The 22071-nt window shown below is 27.8% G+C and overlaps 1 protein-coding gene across 4 annotated transcripts in view; it reads right to left on the bottom strand.

Moving 5' to 3' along the window:
- Positions 1–22071, bottom strand: part of LOC129960797 (SCY1-like protein 2) — a 334172-nt gene that overhangs the window by 182962 nt on the left and 129139 nt on the right. The window contains exon 1 of one of the 4 annotated variants that reach the window (XM_056074449.1): positions 18344–18575. The exons of the other annotated variants lie outside the window; for them this stretch is intronic. Within the exon in view, the coding sequence (XP_055930424.1) occupies positions 18344–18427 (84 nt within the window). The 5' untranslated portion in view covers positions 18428–18575. Of the gene's footprint in view, positions 1–18343; positions 18576–22071 lie in introns of those variants that run through there. 4 annotated transcript variants of the gene reach the window in all.

Below are 22071 nucleotides of genomic sequence, written 5' to 3'. Positions count from 1 at the left end.
AGACATTTTCTCATTTTAAGATTATAATCCCACTGCGTACCAGACGATTGTAAAGAGTGAACGACAGGAATAGAATCGGAGGAATAAGAGAATCGTTTCATTTGCATTCGAAACTAGGGTTTGTCGGTATTCAAATCCAGGTTTTTAAAGTAAATTTGTTACATTTAAAAACCGGTTTTTAAATTAAAAAAACCGGTTTTCCGGAATGCCTGGTAATCCTTGTCTTCAAAAAAAGAATTTTATCGGTTGGGACCGATTCGTCTAGCATCTGAAGGCTTAGGGCGATGAGATGCCGATTTATTAACAAGTGAAGGTATATTTAAATTTCTGTTAATGGAACTAAAAAATTTAAACATTTAAACACTGAAATAAGTTTGAAATTATCAGATGCTTTAGAAGAACGAATTCAAGAAAGAAAACAAGTAGAATTACCAACTCTTTTTGATGTATTTGCAAAATCCACAAAAAATTTCTTGTTCAGTAAAGAAATCTAGAAGCTTCAAAATCGAAATTATTAAGTTATCTGGAAAGATATTGTCTTGAATATTTTCAAATTCTTATATGGAAACTGATTCTGATGAAGAGCAAACCGAAGAAACTACATCAGAGTAATGCTTTTTTTAAAAAAAAGCCATAGAAAAATCAATTCATAAAGACCCTGATCCTGATTTGAAGACCCCGAAGAAAAACTTATAAATCCAAAAACACTGAAAAATGAATTTTCATTATTTGCGGCAGCGAATAAAAGAAAAAAAAACTTAAATTTGTTATTTGATGACCTGAAAACTATAAAACCAAGCTCAATATATAGTGATGGCGTATTTTGAATTTCAGGCAATATTATGTCCAAAATAAGAACAAGACTTAGCCACCGTCCAGTGAATATTTTATGCTTTTTAAAATCCTATTTTCTTAGGAGAAATTAAAATTAGTGAAAATAATATAAATATTATAAATATTATTTGAAATTTTTGTTTGAGTAATATGTATATGTAATTATATATATATATATATATATATATATGTAATTATATATATATATATATATATATATATATATATATATATATTTGACTTTGATATTGATTTCGTCTTTTGTTATTTTATATAAATTAAAGAAAATATTTCTCCCTATTTTTTTGACAAAAATTCGAAAACCGGCTATAACCGGTTTTTTGGAAATATTGAATTCGAAAATCGGTCTTTCAAAAAGTCGGTTTTTGTATTAACCCTACTCGAAACAATATAATGTATTTGGGAATTTTTGTTTTTGTTTTGTAAACAAAAGGTTTTTAAAATAGAATGATAAGTAATAAAAATTTTACCAAAATTAACGCTTGCCTATGAGATTTTTTCAAATATTTTCAAAGGAAATCATTAAAAAATTTCATTCAATGATAAAATTAATATGTCTCATTCATTAGAAACCATTATTATTTGCAATACCAATTATTATAAATTCGCTTTAAAAGAATGTACTTACTTTAATAAGGAAAAGATATTTCTACATTACATAACAGCATTTGTTTTAAAATAATCCAATAAATTTTAGGTTAAAATTTCACATATGTCTCACAACTTATCAAAAATCCATCATTGATAAGTATCAATGTTCGCACTAACAATTTCTTATTGGTTAAGTTTGCTATAATCACAGGACTATCTACAAAAGCTTTCTATAGTAATATTCGAAACGTTTTATTTGAAAAGATGCAAAGCATTAAAAAAACTGTCATTCAAAATTATCGCCTTTCAAAGCTCGCAAAAATCGATCGAAATTAAGCTTAATGAGAGAACAAGTATACACTTGCTGAGTTCCCGTCCTAAGTGTTGTCAACGCCTCTTCTACAAGGGGATAATTTCTGAAGTGTTGAGAAAATGAGGTAAAACTTATTTTGCTTCTCCATTAAGTTAGGTTTTGGATCTCAAAGGGAGTTATGAAATAATGCAGCTTATTTCTTAATAACCTTCACAACGAGAGAAATAATAGCAGGAGACTTAATATAAGGATTAGGAACCTCTTCAAATTAATAAATTCTCATTAATTGCATGAAAAGGACACGATAGGAGAATATTAAATTTAATTTTGCTTCATAAGATTGGTTATCCAATTTGTAATAATAGAGCCTGTTTTGAAATGCTTATTATTCAGCATTAACTTACTTGTAATAAGCATAGAATCATTGCAAATAAACAAAAAATTAAAACGTAATGAAAGGTTAAACATTAGCTAATCGTATTTAACACCGTACTTGTTTTTTAGTTCCCTAAGTTAATGCCAACTTCTATTCCGGAAATATTCTGCCTTGCTGAATCATCTATGAATTTACAGAATGCCTGAGATGTTTATGGATTATATGTAATTTTCATATCGAATTTTAGAGTGTTTGAATGATTCAGCTTGTAAATTTGAGGGCATAATTCGATGCTCATATGACTCATGGATAAGATGGTTAAGGAAATAATTAAAATAAAGCCTGGAAGCAGATTTCGACTATGGGACATGAAGTTCACTGGTTCAAGCCTTAATTCGAGCAAAATGTCTTACAGTTGCTTTTGGGTTATTTTAAACTTATTTATTACACAAAAGTTTCTTTTGTTGTACTGCGTCAAATACAGTGTTAAAAATTCTGAATATGTTAATGAAATTAAAATCTTCTGTTTAACGGAACTAAATTAGTGAACGAACAAGTATGTATTAAAAATCGAGTCAAGGGAGGAGAAAGAGGAAAAACATATTAACAAGTGTGAAATCATAGGATTAAATGTGGACAAAAAATTTAAATATCGTTTTCAACATAAAAGCATCAAATGAAAAATTCTTTAGTTGTAGTAAATGTTAAAAAAAAGCAAAAACAACAACAACAACAACAACACAGATTGTATTTGAAGTAGCTCAAATCAGCGCGCAAGAAAGCCATTAGCATAATGACTCTTCGGACTGATAAGACACTTTTTTACGATTTCCCTCTTTTTTTTTTCTTTCGATACTTGCAGCATTTATCACTTTTAACCTTTAACACTGTTAAGTATATTTGAAAAATGTACTTCAAAAGAATAAAACAAAGTCCCTAAATATAATTTTAAAAAAATCCAATTTTCTTAAGGAAACTGAAATTTTAGCATAAGAAATTTGGAAGTGTAAATCAATAATAGAGGATTAAGATACCTGAAAAAACACTTGGAGTTAAAAAGCAAAGAGTGGATACCACGAGAATGGGGAGAGCAGATATAGAAAAATTGTAGATGGTTTATAGATATGCAGGTTTTTTGAAAAACCCTCAAAAAGGTGTGGCTTGGATGAATGGGGAAGGAGACGTCGGCGTACGGTATGTACCTGGTGCATTTTGAAGCTTCCAAATTCAGACGTCCTCAAAATGGTGAGGTGTGGAAGAATGGAGAAGGAGATGTCATAGTGCAGGTTTAGGTATTGTCCTTGTTGTATGATTATGGTTCAAAATTGCGATGCTTATAACTAACCGTCTCCATATAATTTCAAAATCTGATGTTAACATATCGTAATTAAAGAAAAGTTTTCGATTTTACATTTTCCGATATAGATAGGATCAAATTATTCGGCAGTTACTGATCATATAACTCATAATTTATAATTCTGTTAATTTATATTATATGCTATTAACTCTATTCAAAATTATTGTCTTTTATTTTTGTTACCTAATAAAAGCCAAGCTGATTTGTAATAGGAAAAAAAGAAGTTTAATAATATTCATGCAAGAACTGAAAAACTTCAAAATTTATTCCAATAAAATTTCGGTTACCTTAGACCGTTGAATATTATGCGCACACAGAATGATTTATTCGTTACTTTCTAGAAAGACGAAACTTTTCTTCTTATTTGACGCATAACAAATTCGTAACATTGAATACAAGTGGTAAGCATTTGGATGGAAATAAATTCTATCGATTCCAATGCACACTTTTGAGATGGAAACAAACATTTTCTTTCCTTAATGACCCTTCTTATCGATATCTGGGGCTTCCATTCCTTAAATCGATTGCCCTTAAACATTCAGAAGGTCGAATTCAGAGATGGGCTTTTGTCACCTGGTATAATGTGCTTCATGTGGATTTATAATTAAGTAAAATAAGGTAAAGCTTCAATAAAATTAACAGATATGCAGAGAACATTTTTTATTGCATACGTTTAATAAAAGTATATGATGCACAATTCATTTATGCTGTCTATAATAAAACTCAAATTGCTACAGAATATTTAAAGCATTCTTCAGAGTCCTAATGATAAACGCCATTACACAAAAAGGTGATAAACATTCATATATTATTTATCATTTACATATTTCTTTTACCATTGTTTATACAAGGAACTTTTATATATTTTTATTGAAGCTAATTTTACTAGAAAAACACTATTAAAGTAATTTCTCCTAAATAAAATTTTTTATTGGCAAATTTTTAAAACATAGGAGACTATGATGCAAGATGTTGAAGGTGCGACAATTTCTGTCGATAGACAGTTATGCAGCATGCGATGTTAATAGAAATAATTAAAGAATTTAGCTAAATATGTAATCACGAATGAAAATTGTTTCAGCATTCTATATAAACGAACCTCAAAAATTCGCGTCTCCGAAATGCGCTGTCTATAAGATGTTGAAGGTGCGACAATTTCTGTCGATAGACAGTTATGCAGCATGCGATGTTAATAGAAATAATTAAAGAATTTAGCTAAATATGTAATCACGAATGAAAATTGTTTCAGCATTCTATATAAACGAACCTCAAAAATTCGCGTCTCCGAAATGCGCTGTCTATAATAAAACATTCAAACTTTTTCATCAGTAAAATAGTTTGTGCATTTACAAAAGCAGTACGGTAATTTAACCATCAATGTCTGCTAAATTTTGTTAAATAATAATGGATGACGATTGTTTAACTCTAAAGCCATCATAAAGAATAAATTAAAATCAAAAATTTAATTTTTCATCAATTTATGATAACTTGGGATGAATTTGATTCAAGAAAAATGGGCAGAAATTGCAATAATGGGAAATAAAAATAATTAAATTCCGCATACTTTGGATGATAGGAAATGAAGCACATTGTATTGAAAATTTCTTCGTCAGGATGTTCTTAAAATATTATAGGCGTGCAGCTGTGAAATTTCTGCATACCTCCTGAACAGTTTAAAGGAACTGTTTATACTGATATGATCATCAAGTATTAACATTTTCAAAGAAAAAATGGCTGACTGTGCACAGTTAAAGGGAACCATTGTGCAGAGATAGGATTCATAGATTTGTTGAGAGAATTTGAGTGATCACGAAGATAATATGATATAAAAACTCAAGGAATTAGGACAGTATAACAGCTCGCTTTTTCATCTATTTTAGGTTTATCACTTAAAAATTGGGCTATATCAGCAAAGAGAAAGGGGAATGGAGTCAGATAAATAATAAGGAAAAGGAAAGCATCAAGTATCAGGTAGAATATGAAAGTAATTGCAGACATCTGTAGAATATTATGTAGAATCGATATAAATCCTAAATTTTACAAATTTTTTAAAATATTCTTAAGAAAAAAAAACATTACCAAAAGAATGGAAACAATCAATAACCAGCAAGTGTAGTTCTTCACGTAATTTAAATTGTTAGTATTTCACATAGATTTATTATTCTAAAAATATCTAAGGACAATATTCAAAGCATCAACGTGCGCAATGCGATGATTTTTCAAAGAGTTCCTTTGATGCTGACGATCCTTTTCTCAAAAAGTTTCAATTTAAAAAGAAAACATGGTAAGACTTTTGAAATCAGCTACCAAAATAACATAAAAAACTGCCACAAGTTTTTAGATTACTTTTCACATCTTGAATTTTGCTGGCCTGTATAACAAACAACATCTCCTCACTTCGAAATTCCCTTTATTATCGGGAGCATTCATAAAACATCATAATAAATTTTCCGTTATTCGCAAATGTTTGTTACTTCCACTTTTTAAGAGAAAAACTCAAAGGCGGTTATTGATTACTTTACTAAAAACGAACTTGAACCACATCACTTTCACTTAAACTAATATAATACCTTTTTCTATAATGACTACCACAGTTTAGATTCTACGCTTTTGTTAGTTGTTTGGCAGAAAATAAAATAAACTACGTACATCTGCTGAGCGAAAAAGGAAGCCTTTAAATTGAGTCACAGAGCTTTCTTCTCAATAAATCAATTTCAAGACCAAACAAGAAAGAGGTCTACATACGTGAAAGAAAGATGTAAGATGAAATAAAGAGAGAAGAAATCAGTTGATTTTCTGATAAGGAACAAAATAAAAAAAATATTTACTTTTTTTCATCGAAATTGCTTACAATAAATTAAACATCTTTATGCAACTTTATATAATTATTTTAATGTTAGATAACAGTAATTATGGTAGTTGGATAAGCTTATTATTACAGCTCTATTTTTTGCTAGTTATTAAGCAAGCCGTATTTATTTTAAGATCTCAATTCTTTGTATCTTTTGGCAGATAAGATAATTGCATATCCCCAAAGGAACTAATGGAAACTTTGTCTTGTTTATCAGTGTTTTAGCATTAATAAATAGAATACAAAAATTCTAGTGTATTATTATAAAAATTTCAGAAAACATTTCTTAAAATTCTTTGCTGAATTATATGCGGAAACATATAATTGCAGTTTGGATTTATAATTTCAACTCTATATTGAATTTTTGCATGCAAATAAATAAGGATTGAAAGCCTTGCAGTTTTATTTTTATGGAAGATATTTATCATACTAATCAATCAAAAAGTATTATAAAGGAAAGGAAAAATATTTTTTTATGATCTTCTCTATAAACAAGACTTCACGTAAACAGCAAACGAGAGGAAGGCTTTTTTCTTTTTTATAAGACAATAATTCATATTATGTAATTGAAACATACTATAAGTGAAAATAAACAACAATTTTAAAAAGGAAGATAAGTAAAACTATCCAGAAGTAAAAAAAAATGCTTGCAATTGTTAAAATATTGTTATAATTCTGTACCAAAAACAGAATTATTCCAGTTAATATTTCAAATTCAAAAAAAAACCTAGAATATTTAACAAAACCCAAATTCTCTGAAATCATTTGAAAGATATGCATTTCATCTATAAATCTGAGTATAAATAGCGATCTAAATTTCACGAAGATTACAAATCGTGTTTGTTCTCCATCTTTCTATAAGACAAATAAACTTAAATAAGAAAAACGCAAGAAAAAAGAAAATTGAAAAAATATATAAAATGCACATAAAATATGTTTATAAATAACAGTAACCAGAGATAATTTATTCATCACCGTAAGAGAGAAAAGAATATAAAATGCAATTCTAGGAAAATAAGGAGCATCTCAGGATATTTATTATTATTTATGAGTTTCAAAGAAAGAAAATGCAGAAGGCGGAGAAAAGATGAGTGTAGACAAATGAAAAATAAGAAATGCCAAAAATAATGAAGATTTTCTTTTATAAATAATGAAAAATATATCCTCTCTCGCGCTTCTAAGAAAAATCATCACCAGTGTTTCTTCGTTAATCACAATTATTGCTCAAACTTAGAATATGATGTGATGTGGTTTTGTTACCAAGATTGTGCAATTTTTTTTAACAATTACTGCTGCTTGTTTTAGATTAAGGGCAAAAAACAATAATTTAAATTTTGTTTGAAAAAGCATTCAATTTTTTGTATTGTAGGATTGCAACTGAAACCTTTTGAATCTGAAGATTTAGAGGGTCGTTGCTTAAAGCAATTGTACCGTGGAGTAGTGCCTACATACTAGATAACCTTTTTTAAAATAAAATAAGCAAATATTTAAAATAATCTTTGGGAAATATTCTTGGTAATAAAAACATTTTGATATAAATTTTTTTTTCAAATTTCTTTTAAATTTCGGAATGCATGTCAGTTATCAATTTATGTGCATTTTAGCTTCCATAAAACGTGCCTTTTTGTTTCATAGTCATACAAGATCATAATTTAATTTTCATTTTCTATTTAACATTTTTTAATAATTTTCAAATTTTTGTTCAAATAAATTTATTTTTATCAATGATGTTAATTAAATATGTGCTATGTGTTAAATATAAATATGCATCGATATAAATTTATTAGAAAAAAGCACTTAAAATTTTTTTGAAATAATAGTTGTTGCTTAAAATGTATTGTATTAGTAGAGTTTCTCTTTTCTGTATATATGCACGTTTTACTTTCTGGCACTTAAGAATATAAATATGCACTTAAATAAATATTTTAAAGCATTTATAGAAAGAAAGGAAATTTAAATAAATGACATACAATTAATACAGCTTCTTTTATTTCTTTTGCAAATTTAACGACTAATTGCCATTGAGGTTTTAAAAAAACTGCTAGTAACTGAGAAACAATGTATATGCAAATATTTAACTTTATTACATGATTATTTTCTTAAAAATATTGATATAAAAATGAAAGGAATCTAAATATACTTTTATCAGTTTTTGAATCTGAATGCTTTCATTCTTTGATTTTTGAAAAAAAGCAAAACTGTATGGAGCAGTATTATGGTAATTATTAAAAATTAGTAAAAAAGAATCCTTGGATTTTAATTACCTTAAAAGCAGATAAAAAAATAATAATTTGGAACACAAATATTAGAAGTTTAAGTTAAAACATATCTTCCATAATGGTGCATATTTTATTTTAATTATTTGTGACAAAAATCGGACAATTAATTGCCATTTCTGTTAAAAAATTGCTAGTAACTGTTCAGTATAAATTCTTCAAATATTTAACTATACTGAGCGATTTTTTTTTGTCAAAACTATTTATACACTCGTGGAATGAAACCTCCTACATCTCTTTTTATCAATTTTTAAAAATCTGCAGCTCTTTATCCATTAATTTTTGAGAATCCACTTCTAGTTACAAATTTTCTCAGTATGGAGTCTCAGGTATGGTAATTACCAAAATGTAGTAAGAAAGAATCCTTTTAGTTTAATTACGTTAAAGAACTACGCAAATCGGTAAAGTGAATCAAACATTTTTATTCGTCCTTTTTTTACCTGAAGTAGAAATCAATAAAGTGTTTTCACGAGATAAAGAATTCCGTGTTCCGGATTCCTTCATTAAATCGTTATGAAATTATCGATTAGTCACTTGTATAAAAATTATCAAAACTCATTACTGCAGTTTACTCTCTTTGGTTTCTAAAAGATGGAAGAGAATTCCAATATTACATTTCTGTACTTGATTTCTTAGAAGTTTGTTTTCTACTTTGTAATTACCCCTGGGACAGTAAGAACTCTTGACGTTAATTGCATGCAATCAATATTCCATGCTGTAAGACTTCTATTTCGCTACAACATCAAAAGAATAAATTTATATAAGTGGCCCATTAAAAGGTCGAACTTTTAAACATAATTTCTCATTCCATTATGAAATTAACATTTTTTCTTCTTCTTACTATCCAACGGAGATAATTTGAAAATGTTGCGGTGAATATAATTGCTACGAAGGGGTTATTCAGCTTATGACAAAAAGCACTTTTAAATTTAATGGATATGGTTAGAAATCATTTCATAGTTTTAAAAGCCTGTCAGGAATTAACGAAAAATAATTTTCATCCTCCAAGATATATATAACAACTCAGGGCAATCATTGAAGCCATTTTGTTTGTAATGAAATAAGAACAAGTTCACGACACAACAGTGAAAACGAATTTAATGACTTCATAATTGTAATAATAAATGTCTATTTCAAACTTAACACTCTTTGTTTCAAAATTCCACATATAAAATATTCTTACAACATTAGGAAACTCAATAAAATTTAGTTGATACACTTTAAAAATTAATTCTCCACATCTTAAATCTGTTTGATGAAAATAATTATACACTTTGAGTATTAATAACTGGTTAATTTATGAAGCATTCATCGCAGACTTTACAGTCTTAGTAAAAATGCGTAATTCAATGAAAATTTTCTTTAAAATGCTATATGATAAAATGGATTTTCAAGTAAAATTGTTAAATGCCAAGAAATAAATTTGAGTGCAATAAGCTGGTGTAGAATGAATATCATACTTAACAAGTATTTGGTCAATTTTTAATCATCACTTATCATATAAATGATATACATTCAATATGAAAAACATTTTTAGAGCATTTCTATACTTTTGAAGAAAAATTTTATATATCCACCAGAAAAACTATTTCGACGCTATTTCAAAATGCGATTCAAGAAGTATAAAATACATGTCTGCAAAGTATCCTTAGAATTTTGAAAATGATTTTACTGAATTGGTTTCGTTTGCCTTTGATACAATTAGGAATGTTTCAAGAAATTTTGTTACTTTTCTCAACTTCAATGTATGCGAAAATGTCAAATGTGATGAGAGTTTGAGCTTATTTCTCAAGTACTCTAGACATTAAAAGGACATAATAGGATATTAAAAGATTTTGAGGAGAGATATTTGATTTCTAATTATCAATGATTTTTTAGGTTGAAAATACAATTACTATTAGAAAATACCTAATTATTAATCAATAGTGCTTTTAAAAAATTAGGAATTGATATAGTTTTCATTTTGAATTGGTATATATTTTTATATTATATCTTTACTCTTTCTATCTTTGTTTCCGCATAAAATTAGAGCCATCAAAAATAAGTAATTATTATTACACTAATTACAATCTTACATGATTCTAAAAATTCCTACAAATATAGTTTCATTAATTCAGGAGAGAATAGAATTTCAACAAATTTTACTAGTGGTGAGACAAATATTATTATGATTTTGAATATTTAATATAATGTACTGTAGAGAAATGCAAAATAATTAAATAAAATCATTGATTGTATCCGACAAATAATATTATATTCGCAAGAATGTAACTAAAGCTTTGCGAGATATTCCGATCAAATGATTGCCGATGAACATGGAGGAGAAGATCATATATTTCTTAAATAGCGTCATCTAGGAAATGAGCAAGGCGAATGTGCTTGCTCTTCAGAGAACATTTCTAAGCTACTAAGAGGATTTCCTTGTTTCCGCCGCGTATAAGAGAAATATAGTTCTCTAAGTCTTTTAAAAGGGTTCTCCTTTTGTATACTAGGAGGGTGCTGCGTCCTCTTTGCAAATAATAATTTCGATTCCAGAATGTTTGAACAAATTTCATTATCAAAATGATACTCTAGATTTCTAAAATGCATTATCATTCTCTGACACATTCGATAACACCTGTAAAACTGACATTATTTATAAAGAGAGAGTGGGAGAGAGAAAGTCATTATGTTTAGAGAATTATGCGTACTTTTTCTAGCTTCTCATGTCATTCTGCTTTAGTTTCTTGTGTACAAAGAGTACATAGAGAGAGTAATGTAATCGTCAAAAAATTCATTTAGAGAATTCGATGAATCTTCACACCCCGGACGTTCTCAACAAGTAAACTTTTTTTCAAATTAGACTGTCTGTGAAATTCGGAACTATTGTTTTATACAGAAATTGCATATTCCTATCAAATTTGGATGAAATCCCTCTGTTTGTACGTTCAATATAATATACTAAACGTACAAAGTCAACGTTTAGTAAATACAGTCTCTCAAAAATCTACGAGCAATATGGGTTAGGTGCATAGAGTTATATCACAAGATTTAGAGAAGTGTATCAAAATTTTGATCAAATTCTTCAAAGAATTGATTGGCTGTTGTTCTGTCTATTTAAGGATACACGAATACAATAATTATGCAATGCAATAAGTTAAAGGAACGAAAAGTGGTATGCGATTTTGAAGTTAAATGGTAAAATGATATCAAATTTAGGTCCCAATGAGCCGAAGAAAGAATATATGATAAATTAATATTGGATCCTCTTTGCTCTACTACAACATCAAACGTCAAGCGTGCCAGATTGTTGACTCATTCAAAAAAATTCGAGGGAAAAGCATTCCCGGTGGCTTAAATATTGATCTAAGCTTCCTCAAAAACATCCTACGGACATTTTCTCCCCATTTGCTTCAATTTGTAATAAAATTCACACATCACTTCTTCGTATTCAGGTGGTGATTTTAATTTAATTTAATTTTATGTCCTTCTTGGTAACTGACACTAATTGTTTAAATTTTCTATTAGAGTCAACAAATGCTTAAACTTGGTTAGAAATGGTCAAAAGAATCTAAATTTGAGAAGAAAATACTGATGGTAGGTCATCAATCCACAGAAAACCAAACTACAGCCATTTTTCAATCTCTTCCTGCTTTAATGCATACTAAAATAGATACATTTCTTCTGCATATTCAGAAATAATCTTAAAATTTCAGTCTGATATTATGCCTCTCGTGGTAACTGATTGATACTAATTGTTTAAGTTTTCTGTTAGAGTCGACGTACGCTTAAACTCAATTAGAAGTGGTCACAAGGGACCATCGTAATAGAAGAAAAACCTTGAAGGAACTAAAGTATTCTTTTCTATTTTATTAGTTCGAGGTAAACCTAATGAAGAGCTGTATTTTCTTTGAGAGTTGTCGCGAATTTCTCCTTATTCACAAGAGTGACATTGCATTGCTACAACTGCTATTGGCCACCCACTCTCGGAATTAACTCCTTTCTTTGAAGTAAATATCTCGAAACTATGTTATAGAGGCAGTAACGATGAATAGACATTTATTTCCTGGACTAATTGGTAGGACTTGATCGAAATTTGAAAAGGTTTCCCTAGCTCAGCAACCAACTGTCCAAAATATAAATAGCCGTTAATTTAAGCTTAGGATAGTGGGATAAATGATGTTTTTTTCTCAACAAAAAGACATTAAATTTCGTTAACTTACATCAAAGATAATGCCACGTGCGAAACTGCTTCTTTTTAAAAAAACAGTAATCTAATATCATTTGAATAAACTTTGGGTTTTTAATATAGAATAAATTGAAATCTAAAGACTGAAGATTATTTGAGAGTAAAAACGACTATTATAAATATTTAAAGGTATTGCATACACAATTTATTTTAAATCGAATATTTTGCTTTTTTATTGTACATTGCGTTATGTGAAAAATTCTTAATGAGAAAATAAACAGAAAGTGAACTTTTTTATTAAAAATTAATACAAAAATTATAACAGAATTGATTAAAAACAAATTTTAAAAATGCACTTTCATTAGTAGGCTGAACAGCAAAACTTGTTTTTTGTTTTAACTATTTTCTGATCTTAAAAGATATTTCCCAAACCCACTTTCCTATTATATTTTGAGACAGTAACAGTGATACAATTTCATTATTGTTTAAGTTCTGCAAACATTAAAATAGTGCATTATCATTGGGAACAGAAAGTTATGCAAAATTTCAAAATCTGGCGCTTAGGAAATGATTAAAAATAGATTTCATCTTTGTAAACATGATACAATCAAATTAAATTTAAATTTTCAGTAAAACACATATTTCTCTCAAATTATTTGAAACAACAGGAAATTAATACCTAGTGATATACGTTGTCTTTTAGAAATATTAAGTGATTAGAATCGTGAAATCGAATGATGTTAATAAAAGCAAAGAAACAAACTAAATCTTTTGAAAAACTGAAGCAATCTTTAGTTTAAATCTTTGGTATAGACACAGACAATAGACCATCATTATTAAAGAATCTAAATTGAAAAACAGTATAATCTAAACTAACTGCAGAACAATGTTAAAATAAATATTTCAAAAATAACTATGTATCTAAAAAATTTGAATAAACTATTTTCATATATTACATTATTTTAAATTAAAATGGCTGGATTTATTGAATTAAGTATCTTTTCTTAAATTAGTCCTTAGGCTCATTCTCATTTTGAAATTTTGCACCTCATCTACGTGAGGAATGTTTGGGCATCCACAAACATTAGTTTTGAAGCAACGTAGAAAATCTGTGAAACACAGATTGAAATTAATTACTTGCTGATTACATGGGAGAGATACTACACTGCTGTTTTAAAAATTCAATGGGCTGCTATGTTGAGCTTTTATTTTTATTTTTCGATATAAATCATCATTTATTTGCTGTAAATATTCTTATTTATTTACCATAATATTTTCTTATTAGTACTTTATAAGTAATTTTATATAATCATTTAATTCTTAGATGTTTTTAAAGAGTTTTAAAAACTCAGAGAAATGATGATAAGCAAAAAAGAGCATTATTCCAAATTACAGGAGATTAGACAAAACTACTGAAGATTTAAAAACAAAACCCTTAAAAACACCTTACCATTTAAAAATTATGAATAAATATAATTAAAGCATGATAATTTAATGCAATATATTTTATAGATAAATTATCATTATTTCTAAAAATGGTTTCTTTACTATTTTAGTAGAAATATTATTCTGAATTTATTAATTCTCAACTTGAGTTCATAAATTTTATTTTCTTGAAATAAATAATTATAATTCAGTTTTAATTTTGGATTCCACACATTCACTTCACACATTAAATGGATTCGAAATTTATTGCAAAAAATAAGGCGAACAACAGTTTGATCAGGAAAAGTAACTTTAATCACTCTTCCGAATAGGAAATGCCGTCATATTTATCTAAGATATAAACAGATCAAACATGCAAACCCAGCATCAAGTATCAAAAGCACAGAAAAGCAAAATCAGATTGCCTTGACTTATATCCATGTTTCAGAAATATTACTAATTAGTTAATTAGAAACTTATCTGTTAGTTTAAGTAGTTTACACCAAATGAAAGTTTTAATTTTAAATAAATATTTTGAAATAAAATAAATAATAATAATAATAAGCACACAACAGTTCAAAATTTTTTTATATGTTATTTATAATGCACATCAAAAACTGAATGATTTGTTGACTACTGTATTAAATTGAAAAGAGCATTCTAGCATTTTAACCAATATGTTTTACATCTGTATCAATCACCAAGTTTTATGTTTTACAATTTATAGATTAATAATTTCACATCCGAATCTCACAGTATATCTTTTACAGACAAAAAAGACGTGTGAGGAAAAAAAAACTTTTAACTGTGAGAGAATAAATAAATTTATTTCTTGTTTTATTAAATAAAAATTTAATTTCGAACATTGGTTTACTAATTATAATTTTAAATCCAGAGACCAATTAGAATAATTATTATCTCCAGTTGTCGGAAAACTTCAAATTTTCATTTACTATTTTTACAATTTAACTTGCAGTTATTTCATATTTATAAAATTAAATAAAAAATATTGCAAAACAGCATTTCAATGTGACAGATTATTATATAATAAAAAAAGAAAGCTACAGACATAGTCTAAATTCTATTAAGAAATGTAAATCATTAGGAGGATTTAGGAAAGAAAATAATCCACAGAAGAATTATATTGTAGAATTTAATTTAACTATTATTCATTAGATCGCTCATCTGTTATTCAACTTCGTTTGAAGTTTTTGTAAAAACTAAGAGGTTTATTTTTTGCTTGAAGGAAATAATGTAAGCCTTTAATTTCATAAATAAAAAAAAACGTTTACTAATAACTAACTAAATACATTGGAAAAAACCGAAAAATAAATGATTAACTATTATTTTTGTCGAGATATAAACGCAGATGCACAATTTGCGTCAGGTAACTAATTAATTAATTTTAAAAATTAAGTACATTTTATCTGAGTCTGATATTTCCTTATACAAACTAAATGCTGTTTGAATAAATATGAAGTAAATTTTGAAAAAATATCATTCATGAATATCTCATTACTCTTATTTTTTATTTCTGCATTTCGTGCTTAATTAAGCAGCTTTATGCTTGAATATTTTAAAATTAATTAAATTGAAGAAATTCTGCTGGTTTTGAAACATCTAATTTCGTATTTATATAAATGTTATATTAATTAAGTGTGTTGATTAAAGTACATGTATTTGATTAAATTACATACTTATTTTTAGAGCTTTGGGTGATAAAGGAAGGATTTTTGAAGTAAAATTTTAACGTATTTTAATTGTATCTTTTAGAATTTTACTCTTTTTCTTATTAAAAAAAAGAAGGAATTTTTTATTTCGTAATTAAATAAGCATACAGAAAGAAGTAGGTATAGTTCTAAAACGCGCAACAATATATTTTAAAGAATTATAAATAAAAGATTAATTTCATTTCTTTAAAAGAACAAAATTTTTAAAAATTTGATTTGGATAAAATTTCTTGGACAGAAATTTATGGGCATTAAGCGAGAGACTAACAGATTGATTCAACATATAATCTAACATTATAAAGTGCTTAATTTATTGGTGAGAAAAACTTAACAAGAGTGAAGAAATGAAAAGTGCGAATAATTGAATCTAAGTAGTAACTTGAATCTCTACAAATTAAGGTGTTTGTTAATGGAATCCAATCCAAATCTTAATATTTTCTACTGGATAATGAAATGATATTTATCTGAATTACAAATTATTAATTCGTGTTTTGTAGATTTTCTTTAATGTTTTCCTCTAATTGAAAAGTTTATTAAATATTTAATTTCCATGTTAATTTTTCAGATGGAATTTTTAAGTACATTTCTAACTAAAAAGGTAACACAGAAATCTTTAAACTTCCGGATAAAAGGTAGAAACTATTGAGATTTAAAGATATACATTAAAGAACAAAAGCGTTTTGCTTCGAAATTGAAATCATAAAATTCATTTTGAAAATCTATGCCGAACAAAAAGCATGGCTTAAGCTAAGTAAATAATTTAATTTTAAGCTATTAGAAGTTTCAGCATATGTAATTAAAACTGTTTAGTGTATTAGTTGGTAATTCAATCGATATTTTAGATTGATAAATTAAATATAATTGCTAAGAATTTCAAAATAACATTTACTTTCATATTATTAAAGAAGACAATTTACTACCAGCATGAATCAAATAAATACATAAAACCAGGTATTAAAAATATGAACACTTCAATAATGAAACTTCACTATATTCCTACTTTTAACCACTTAAAAATAAATATGCATAATGAAAAACATGAAACATTGAGGAGCGAAATGAATTATTATATTTATCGCATAAATGCAACAGAGGCGAATGGCAAGATCAACTGAAATGATTTAGATAGATATATGTGTAACACAATATGAATAAGATAAAGTAGTTTGTTTCTTCAAGTACAGCTCGTCTAGTTGAAAGCAAATTTTAGAAGTACAATATTCTATGAACTGCAAATATGCATTACTGGGATATAAACATGAATAAAATGGTAGTAAAAAATTATCAATAAACTTAGAGTTACTGATTATAATATAATCTCTATATATATTCATAGAATATTCATATTTATGGTTAAAATAATCTAATTATAAATATGATTTTCTTCATAATATTAAATATTCATCTCTAAAAATAAACAGACAAATATTCCTTGGAAGTAGAAACAGTGTAATTTTCCTAAGACTCCTGATATTTAAATTCGAGCTGTTCACTATAACATTAATTTAATACTTCATGCAATTTTTAAAATTTCGTCTGTAAATTTCTTTAAAAGAAGAGAAGAAAAATTTATCCTGGCTGCATACTTAATTTTAATGCTAGATATGCTCTTTGTACTGAAAATATTTTATTAAAAATTCAGTCTAAATCTGCAAACTTAGTTGAACTCACAGTGTTAAATAAAATTTTGTCACTAAAAAAATAATTTTCAGTGATTTTAGAAATGTTCACCATTATATCAAACACTTTAAAATACAAAGTTTAAACTCTTAAGCTCTCATTCAATTTATTTGCACCACCATATTTAACATAAGGATCTAAATAAGGAAATGCTAAGACATATAAATAACACAGGTAATTACACATTTATGCAGGTAATAACATACAAAATTAGATGGATTATATTCCATTGAGAAATAACTTAATTCAATTGCTGATAATCTTCGTCAGTAAAAGAGTAGCTACATTATCAACAACAACAAATTCTTTACTAGATTCCTATTCACAGAATGCATTAAATATTTAAGTCGTTAACATGATATTCCTCAACAGGAACAACATTTTGAAATCAAAGAAATAGCTTTTAACTAATTTAAGAGAAATAATCCATTTTTATGGAGTAGATTACCTAAAAAAGGTACAGAAATGAAAATCTAGTTTCATACAGAGTATAATACTGTAATTTATTGAGTTCACGCTTCAATAATTTGATTAAATCTGCAGAAATGTAACAATGGCTCCCAGGGAACTGATGCCTAGAATAACTGAGCTCATAGTTGTTATTTCTGTTTACCACGAAAAAGTTATTCAATGGATTTCTCTTTTATGATTCCACTTATTAAAGGGTAATGAATAAGTAATTATGTAAATGATAATTCATTTGAATAGGTAATCATATTACCTTGACCACTCGATTTTTCAGCTGTTTCTGCTTCTGCGCAGAATCCAACACCTCGAAGTTTCCGAAATGTCCGTACAACAACATGTGGGCTTCGTTTCGACAGGTTCCCGTTTCCTATAGTAACGAGCGTCTGTTATCCTGGTGTCTCCCCTTCAGCCTTGAAGTCCAAGAATTTTTTTTAGGGGGTGACCATCAAAGTGAGAAAAAAAGAGCCGTCAAGTGATAAGGGAGATGAAAAAATTGTTGTTGTTCAAATGCTGTCCCGGAGACTTTACGCGGCCGTTCTGTCGTCTAGCCTGCCTGGTGCATCTCTTGCCCGGAAGAGATGGGTTGCTAAGCAACGGATGGTGATGCGTGCACAGAGCCGGCGGCACGTGAGATGCTACACGTGGCCGCCCCCTACACTCTCGTTCCCCTCTCGCAATTGAAAAGAGACCTGTTACTCTCACTTGTGGAAACTAAATAGATCAAAAGTTACTTTCGATTATTTCTAGCTGCTGTTATTGTTGGTTCTCACGCAAAAAAATCTGGTTTTCATTTCTAGTCCATATTTCTGTTAATATGCACTGTTTAACCAGCTCGAATTCGGAGAAATATATTTTTATACATAGGACTATTCAAAATAAGATTATTCATTTATTAGTATGATTTAAACAATACCTTTACTGTTCTAAAATTAAAACAAAGGAACATCTGGTTAAACGGAAAAATATAAAGGTTGCACCATAAGTGAACAGGACTATTACTTGCACTTGTTGAAACTAATTGGAACAAAAGTTACTGTTGCGTGTTTGCACCTGCTGTTATTGCCGATTCTCACGCAAAATAATTAAATTTTGTTTTCGGTCCAGATTACTTTTAGTATGCAAGGTGCACTACACTTGATTTTCGGCAAATAAAAACCATGCATAAACACAGTGGTCAATTATTCATGAAAATAATATTGATTAGTACGTTTTAAATAATACTTTTACTTTTGTAAACTCAAGGGAATAGAAAATCTGGTTAAACAGAATGGAATAAAGGTTTCCCCATAAATAAAATCATTTTAATAAATTAAAATACTATGAGAAATCTAGTATAAAAAATATGTTTTTCAATTAAAAAATTTTAATACTTTGCATTTCAAATATATTCAAGATACATAACAATGTTTGTAGCATAAAGGATTCTTTTCAGGTTTGTGCAAAATGTAGCATATGTGGTAATAGGTAAGGGAAAAAAAACTGCATGAAAAGTATTAGCTTCTTTATATAATGATGCATGTTATTAGTATTTGCAAATCTATGAGATGAAATTTAATAGTCATTACTTTTAAGTTAAAAATAAGTCCATATAATGATAAGTAGAATAAATTTCTTAAAATAATATTATAAGACCAAGGGTGGTTGTATCACGTAAACAAAAGCAAAAGAGCAAGTAAAAAGAAGCAACGCTTTTAGAAAATAATTTGCACAATTTGTTAACTTTATATATCTGATCGATAGTCATGAGAATTCAATCAAGGTTGAGTATTAAAACAAGAGTATTCAAAATTCGAAAAAAAAAATGAAAATTTGCAAAAGCATTATTCTATTTATACCGGTTCAGATGGATTTTGTTTTTTACTCCCAAAGAAATCCAAGCCTTTTAGCTAGTAAATATCCCACCCGCATGTATTTTCTTTTTTCATTCGATGCCCTATGGATTTCTCCACAAAATAGAAAGAACCCTTAGTTTACATTTCGCAAGAAAACATAGAATTTGGACAAAAAAGAAATCCCGGGATAAAACAGAGTTGTCTAGAACATTATTTGTCATTTTTTGTTTTGAACATGGTTTACCCGCAGCAAACGTTCATCATGTATTTTGACAAAAGTATTAAATTTCGTTTAAAATTTTAATACGATAAAATAATATTTAAAAGTAGTTAAAACACTTGGTTCCAACTGTAAATAAGATTAAAAAATAATCGTGTTCAATTTTTCATAGGAATAATATATTTTTTGCACCAATTTTCGAAAGCAAATTACAATAGATGGAAATTGTAAAGCTAAAAATACAGTAATAGGGAGGTGGGAGGGTTTGATTGGAGGATTGAAGGGAGGAGGATTATTTGTATTGACGACTTATAATACACATTTGTGTGTCAAATGATCCATGGAATCTAGAATGTTGTCTTTAATCATTTTACGTGTCTTGTTTTCTTTACTTTTTTTAGATAGCAATATCCGTTTTGGTAATTTGCAATAGCTTTTATTCAACTAAGAATCCACGGAATAGTAGACTTATTTTTGTGTTCCTCGTAATTTTTACATAGAGCTATAGTCTTCTACTTATAAAAAAATTTCGAAATTTAATTTTTTACAAAAGGAGCAGTACTGATAAATCGTATTTATTTGATGTAATTTTATATAACAATAAAAATGCTTAGTTGTACAGGATAATAACTCAGTGCAGCTATATGTTGTTGACATCGTTTATGCAGCAAAGCAAATGTGTATTGCTAAATTCCTTCCGTCCTATTCTCTAATTTCTTAGTTGCTCCTTGATATACTTCTTCGGAATTTAAGAATTGTTTCCCTTTAAACAAATCATCTTTCCATGAAAAAGTCATAAATGACGACATTAGAAGAGGCTGGTTGTAAAATTATTAAAATATTACGTTTTGACAGTTAAATTGAATCTTAAGAACCTTATGATGCTTTCATATTATTTTGATGGAGTGCCTACAATTTCTTCGTAAGATGTAGTAGTCTATATTTCACCGAGTCGTACAGACGGTAAAGTACTTTCATGAATTCTTTTTAGTGACTGTGTGATGTAGCTAAAGAAGTTCTTCGTGCACACCACCTTGCAATCCAAGAAATTTTGGAATCTTTTTCCTCGTCGGAAAGATGTGAATGCTTGTATTTGAGATCTATACATATGCACTGTACTTTTCAATTGAATAAAACTGGTTCTGACAAACAATTACATGCTTTTCTTCGCTACCTCAAAGGAAAATGACATTCGTTTTTGTAAGAAAAAAATTAGAAACTTTTAAAATATAATAGAGTATGAATGAGTTAGTTTTAATTTGTTTCGCTCTTAAACACGATAAATATTTTAACATTGATTTGCTGGTCACTCGTCTGAGGTTTAAGATTCCTCTACACCAAATCATGGTATGTATTTAATCTAAAAAGAGGCTCAATGCACATATCTCTCATTGATATTTTAGAAGCTCCAGGTGACTAAAAATTGGTTTAAAATGAGCAGCATGTGTAAGTTATATTATATATATATATATTATACATATATTTAGCATATTCAGGTGACATGTTAGAAGTTTAAAAATATATGATTCCATGCACAAGTGTTACATCGATAATGGTTAAAATTGCCAATCATGTTTAGAGTGTCACATTGCAAGTGGTTAAAATTGTGCAAATCATGTTTAGAATACTGATGTAATTGCCATATGTGTTACAGGAGGAACAACTTTTTTCTCATATTATCTTTGCATATCTGTGACAACTAAAGAGATTTAGGTTCTAAATTTTTAAAAAAATACATCTTACTTTTATTTGAAATGAGACAAATGTAATTTTTACTAAAATACTTCTTATTTCAGCTTTCTTTTTAATTCATGCATTATGATAGTTGTTAAAATTCGGGAATTGAATTTTATTTGCTAATTTAATTGATACATCAGAGATATTATTTTTGAAGGGAAGAAATTGATATTAATTTTAGAATTATTACCT

Source organism: Argiope bruennichi, chromosome X2 (assembly GCF_947563725.1).
Source record: "Argiope bruennichi chromosome X2, qqArgBrue1.1, whole genome shotgun sequence".
Taxonomy (NCBI): domain Eukaryota; kingdom Metazoa; phylum Arthropoda; class Arachnida; order Araneae; family Araneidae; genus Argiope; species Argiope bruennichi.
The sequence above is the reverse complement of the archived record's forward strand: the minus strand, read 5'-3'. Positions and strand labels throughout refer to the sequence as shown.